The sequence below is a fragment of the Poromitra crassiceps genome (genome assembly GCF_964638095.1).
Source record: "Poromitra crassiceps genome assembly, chromosome: 7".
NCBI lineage: Eukaryota > Metazoa > Chordata > Actinopteri > Beryciformes > Melamphaidae > Poromitra > Poromitra crassiceps.
In genome coordinates this window covers 60,315,937-60,322,546 of record NC_139628.1, presented here as the reverse complement: position 1 = coordinate 60,322,546, position 6,610 = coordinate 60,315,937, and the positions used below count along the sequence as shown (strand labels likewise).

The 6,610-nt window shown below is 44.2% G+C and overlaps 1 protein-coding gene across 1 annotated transcript in view; it reads left to right on the top strand.

The window, feature by feature from the left end:
- arhgef40 (Rho guanine nucleotide exchange factor (GEF) 40) overlaps positions 1-6,239 on the top strand; it is a gene marked incomplete at its 5' end in the record, with an annotated part of 54,384 nt that extends 48,145 nt beyond the window's left edge. Inside the window, 3 exons of the mRNA XM_083640246.1 lie at positions 1,864-1,973; positions 3,142-3,181; positions 3,644-6,239. Coding sequence (XP_083496372.1) covers positions 1,864-1,973; positions 3,142-3,168 — 137 coding nt within the window. The 3' untranslated portion in view covers positions 3,169-3,181; positions 3,644-6,239. The remainder of the gene's footprint in view (positions 1-1,863; positions 1,974-3,141; positions 3,182-3,643) is intronic.
- Between the last annotated feature and the right edge of the window lie 371 nt (positions 6,240-6,610).

Here is a 6,610-nt window from a genome sequence, read left to right as displayed (position 1 = left end):
TCCCTCCTATACAGTATAACATATATATATATAACATATCAATAAATGAGAAATAGTACGGGTGAAAATGCACCATAAAACACTTTCCCACTGCTATAAAACAGCTTCTGGCGACGTACCGTGCATTCCTTCCTGGGCCTGTTCGGTTGTTTGCTGGGTGTATTTTTCTTTTTCCTGCAGATAACTGGCCAACCATCAAGATCTTTCCATGCAGCTACAATGGAGATTGATAGCAGAAAAGTCAAAACAATAAACAGAAGTTTGGAGCAAGACTTTACATAGCATCATATACCATACTACATACTACATACTGTACATACATACACATCAAAATGCATCCTATACTAGGTCATATACTTCATATCAGATTGTTTACTACATACTGTACATACTATATACAGGTACTATGTCATGACATCACATCATCGTAGATTGATCATATAGGCAAGTACAACACTCTCTCTTGCCCTTACTCAGCTATTGCTAACACTAGCACTGTCTCTCCACCTACATAATGCAGTTGACACCTGTTCGCTGAGTTTTGCCAAAAGGCATTCTGGGAAATGTAGGAAATCACTAATTGAGGTTGAGGAGGCAAGTCGAGGGGAAGTAAAAGTAAAATTGCAACACTTGCGTCACAAAATAGGTTCTGGAATGTTTTTGATCAGATCAGATATATAACAGTGTGAGAGAACCTAACTTTAAAGGGGCAGTTTACACAAAAATGAAAATTCTGCCAATTGAAACACAGGCAGAGTTTGTCCATATCACCATGTGACCATTGATTCAGTAGAGTACAACTGAAGTCAGTGGTGACTGGTTTTGTGTTATATGGACAAACTTCACCTGTTGGTGAGTAGATGTCCTGACTGGAGATCTAGATGTCCTGACTGTAGGTGACAGAATTTTCATTTTTTTGGGGGGGGCGGTGAACTGTTCCTTTAAGAGCAGTGGTCTCTGTCCTCAGTGGTCTGTCTTCAGTGGTCTCTGTCCTCAGTGGTCTGTCTTCAGTGGTCTCTGTCTTCAGTGGTCTGTCCTCAGTGGTCTGTCCTCAGTGGTCTCTGTCCTCAGTGGTCTGTCCTCAGTGGTCTGTCCTCAGTGGTCTGTCCTCAGTGGTCTCTGTCCTCAGCACGGTGAACTGTTCCTTTAAGAGCAGTGGTCTCTGTCCTCAGTGGTCTGTCCTCAGTGGTCTGTGTCCTCAGTGGTCTGTCCTCAGTGGTCTGTCCTCAGTGGTCTGTCCTCAGTGGTCTGTCCTCAGCACTTAAAAAGAAAGAAAAATCTGAAGTCTCATTCCTTAGATGCTCGGCCCTGCTGCCCTACAGCCAAAATAATTGGCCATTCGTAGCTGCTTGGTGTAATGCACATACTGTCCACCAGGTGTCTCGTTGAGTACAGTAGCACAGGCTCTCAATGCAGGAATTGTCCTCTGGGACATGGTGTTAGAAATGCATTTTGAAATGAGTGAAATAACACCTCTCTCTCTCTCTGTCTCTCTCTCTCTCTCTCTCTCTGTCTCTGTCTCTCTCTATCTCTCTCTCTCTCTCTCCCATACACAATCTCTCTCAATTTGTAGATCATTTGTATGCGGCATAACACAAAATGCGTAACACATTGCTAATATATAATATATATAATATATAATATATATAATAATAATAATATATAATTGGCAAATAGATGCATGCATGCAAATTAAGCTGGTATGCAGGAGGACATCATTTTAACTCCTCCGCCACCCTCCCCCCCCCCCCCCCCCCACTTGCTGCCCCACAGTGGAAAGCTATATATTTTTAGATATGTCCACGGTGGATGTATTTTAACTCTCTCTCTCTCTCTCTCTCTCTCTCTCTCTCTCTCTCTCAGTCCACAGTAGCTGTTCAGACTCCTCCTCTGTAGGCAGTCAGAAGGAGGGGGGTTCCCCGGCATCTGGGAGGGACCCCAAAAAAAGCTCTGGATCAACAAGTTGCACACAGGTGGGTGCACACACACACGCACGAGCGCGCTCACGCACACACACACACACACACACACGCACGAGCGCGCTCACGCACACACACACACACACGCACGAGCGCGCTCACGCACACACACACACACACACGCACGAGCGCGCTCACACACACACACACACACACGCACACACGCACACACACACACACACACACACACACACACACACACACACACACATTCCCACTGGGACCACCTTTACTAAAAATAGGAGACGATATCATGTCTTTTCCCCAGAGGGAAACTTGTCTCAGCACAGCTGTTCCACAGTAGCTGCTGCTGCACTAACATCATTAGAACATCTATACAGTAAGTAGAAGGTCAACCGTCCAGTCTGCTGTGATGGAACATTTCCTGAGTCGGATCGGATCCGGTCCAAATTTAAATGGCTGCTTTCCTGGCCCGGGCTGCACCCTTCCACAAAGTTTCATGAAATCCAGGCCAGTAGTTTTTCCGTAATCAAAAACACAAACAAACAAACAAACAAACAAACAGCAAAAGCATATGCTACTTGGCGGAGGTAATAAGCATGTCTAAGAAAAGCATACATCATGAAAGAATCCACAAATCACTGAAATGACATCAAAAACCTGATGCTCACACAAAATCTCACTCAAAGATATTCTAAATATATGAATGTGCACTGATGAGACGTGCGGGTGCATCTTTTTTTAGGGAAAAGGAAATAGGAATACCTGCTTGCAATCTCCCTGCTACAATTTAAATTAATTGCTCAATAGGCACACACACACAGACATACACACACACACGCACGCACACACACACACACACACGCACACACACACACACACACACACACACACACACACACACATAAACACACACACACACACACACACACACACACACACGGAAATTCTCTCAATCTCTGTATCTAGCAAACAGAATATGACAGATTGGCAAACAGACTGTGAAGGGAACAGATTGACAGACAGACGGACGTACAAGCAGACAGATATCCATATACACATATTCAACAACAGAGGGTGGATTGGCACACACGCACACACACACACACACACACACACACACACACACACACACACACACACACACACACACACACACATACACAGAAAATAAGACTGCTTCTGTTATTTATCTCCGCAGAGCCAGTCTCCCTCCACAGCCGTGTAACTGTCATATAAAAGTAAGTTACTGTGTTTATTCAACATTTCTTTTATTGACTTCTGATTGAATTCTTCTTTAAGAATACATGAAAACAGTGCGGTGCGCCACGGGACCACCAGGGCTCCTTGATGGGCTTCTATTGGGTCCCCATCAAATTGTTAAACATTTACAACAATTGGAGCATGTAGATTCACTGTTCTCTCTCTACCTATGAATCGATGCAGATAATCATGGAATTCTGGACCCAATCAGAACTAACAATAAACGTATCCTCAGATTTGGGTCAGCTAGGCAACATCTCATCAGATGGGGGGTGTCTGGGGGGGGGAGGTGGGTGTCTGGATTAAATTATGGGTTCTTGATATGAAAAAGTTTGAGAATCACTGCTTTAAACTTGTGTAAAGACGCCATATCTAGAAATCTGATATTTCTTCTCCTCTCTCTCTTTCTCTTTCTCTGAAACTTTCCATTTTCTAAGCAGAAAAACTTGACCGTGGACATGATGAAGACTGAAACATCTCAACTCCACCTCTGGGCCAGTCAAACTGGACGAGCAACAGAAAGAAACACCTCCAACTCCACCTGAACATCTCTCCATCTCTGTTTGCTCCCCCATCTCATCTCATCTCATCTCCTTTACTTCCTCTCTTCCTTTGCATTCTTCCTTTTACAAAACAACAACTACAAAAGTCAAATAAACGGGTGAGAGCTGCACTGCCACCGCGTGTAAACCATCATCTCGCGTAAACGATCCTCTCAGATGAACCCAGAGGAAGGTTGCATGTGAACAAACGGATTAAAACGAGCCCTATCAAATCATGACAAGCACCAGCGGGGGCTCTGTGCGCGTCGCCATTTTGGATCTGCCAGTCTCAGTTGCTGGCAGAGTCATTGACACCAAAGGCACTTCAGCCACACAGTGCGGCCATTGTCTGCCCCGCAGGCTCCCCACTAGGCCAAACCACTTGGTCTGAACCACTGACTGCCTGGCTGGCTGACTGTACGCATCACATGACTGTATGCGTCACATGACTGTATGCGTCACATGCTCCAGCATCTGATCATAAACAGGAAGTCATATGCGGGGGCGCAAATCCACCGTAGGATTGCAGAGTTGGAATGTATGATCAACTTCATAACGCTGATTGGACTGTATATATGTGTGTGTGTTGTGTGTGTGTGTGTGTGTGTGTGTGCATGCGTGCGTGCGTGTCAGGACTGTATAGATGTGTGTGTGTGTGTGTGTGTGCGTGCGTGCGTGCGTGTCAGGACTGTATAGATGTGTGTGTAGAGGCTTTCCAGGCTTGCTCATGTTTTCGTCTTCTTTCCTGCCTGTGTAAAATCATGTGGTATATTGTAGGCTAGGTGTGATTGCATCTATGCAAATGAGGCAGGGGTGGTGTGAGCACGCACACACACACACACACTCTGTCCCTCACATATTCAGTGAGCAGACATTCTTATTGTTATAAAACAGTGGCGTACTGTTCACATTCGCATACACATACAGTACGTGCACACGCACACACACACACACACACGTGTGCGCGCGCTGTGGCCATCTTAGAGCCTGGTACAGTGTATAGATCAGTGGAAAGCTGAATGAACGACAGGCAAGGTTACAGTACGCATTGCCTTGATGTGAACATCATAATGGTAACGGACAGCTACACGTGTTACAGCTCTACGTGTTACCGTGTTTGTTTCAGCTAATTGTTACCAAAGATGTGTTGCATATTTTAGCAATGTCAAGGATTTGAGGGCAACATGGTATTTAGCCTTGCTTAGACTGTAAGTTATACAGTATGTCAACAATACGAGCTTCTCTGTGCCTTATAGTCATGTTCTTTGGGATACAGTTAAGACAGATATGGGCGAACTTGACTTGTTTTCGTCTTCCTGCCTCATAAAATAATGCATTGAATTAATAGTATGCCTTTAATATAAGACTCCATATGCCTTTAATATAAGACTCCATATGCCAAAGGCATCACATGGGTGTCTGTGCAATGTTGATTTGTGCTGGGGTGTATAAAAAGATTTGTGCTGGGGTGTATAAAAATAACTATTGTCATTAAATATAGTCTAGTTTTTTTATGTGCTTTTCGAAACGGAATTCTCTCCATAAAATGGAGATACGGTCTTTGTGTTTTCTCCACTGCGTTAAGGCTCATTTCACCAGCGTTGACCTGTAGGTTGTTACTCTACAAAGAAAAGGCTTTTTCCTACCATTTTATTTCTGCGTTTTTTTTGTGTGAATTCTGAGTCATGAGTTTCCGAGATGAGGGGAAAACGCAGCCCGAAGCACATCGTCAAATCATATTGCTTGAAATGTTTGATGCAGTGCAGTTCTGTGATGTCACAGGATTGCTTTATCCAGGATTTTGAGAATTCATCACTCAAAACCAATGGAACAACAGACAATGTTCCAGGAAATATACTTTGTAGAAGAGCAATTTACAGTTGATTTTGGTGGGATTTGGCATAATCTGATGCCGTGTATTTTATGACCGCAAGCATCTGATCAGTAAGACAGATACGCAGTCACTCAGCAGTTTGAATAGTGTCTTTTTTTAACAGTGTCAAACAATATAATGGTTAAGGTACAATAGGAAACCGACAGGTAGTGAAAGCCAGCAGAGAGCACAGGAACATGTTTGGCGCTGGCGCGGCATCAGATTTAGCACGTTTCATATCTGCATCCAAATTCAAAACTTGCAAATGGGTATTGAGCTGTCCTGAATCAATATGTAATTTGTGGCCGTGCTGAAGCCCATAGCCTACATAGCCTATAGCTGTTTGCTACATTGCATTATATCGAAAGCAATGTAATGAACACCATCTTTCATTCTTACTGCAATATAGATTGTCATATCGCTGGCCTTCGTATGCCATATAGCAGTATTAATGTATAGAAACTTGCTCTTTTCTATGACAAACTCTGCCTGATGTTTACATTGTTTTGGAAGGCATTGGAATGTGGAAGGTTGGAAAATGCATGTTTTGCTTACAGTGTTACTTGATGATAATTGTACTACGGCTGTTTGTACCTTTCCTGTGTTCAATTAAAACTGGATGGGAGCCAAGGAGGAACCGTCTCAAATCTCTTAATGGGGATTTAGCAGGGAAGGGGGGGGGGGGGGGGGGGGTTATGCTTGAACCTTGTATAGGAGGCCTAACTAACCCTATGACCCTGAACACACTAACGAGCGAGGGTCCCTTGTCCGAATGATCAAGAGGTTGTGCTTGAACCTTGTATAGGGAACCTTAAGGTGCTGACAGGGTTCTGCGCAGCCTCGACTTGGAGCCTTGCCGCCGCCGAGCGGCGACAGCGAGACTGTGCATACTCGAACGTAAGCTTGTAACTCGGCGCATTGGCTGCAGTACACCTCAAAAACACTAGGTGGCTTGTGGTACACTCATGTCCATTACATAGGACGCTATCGTG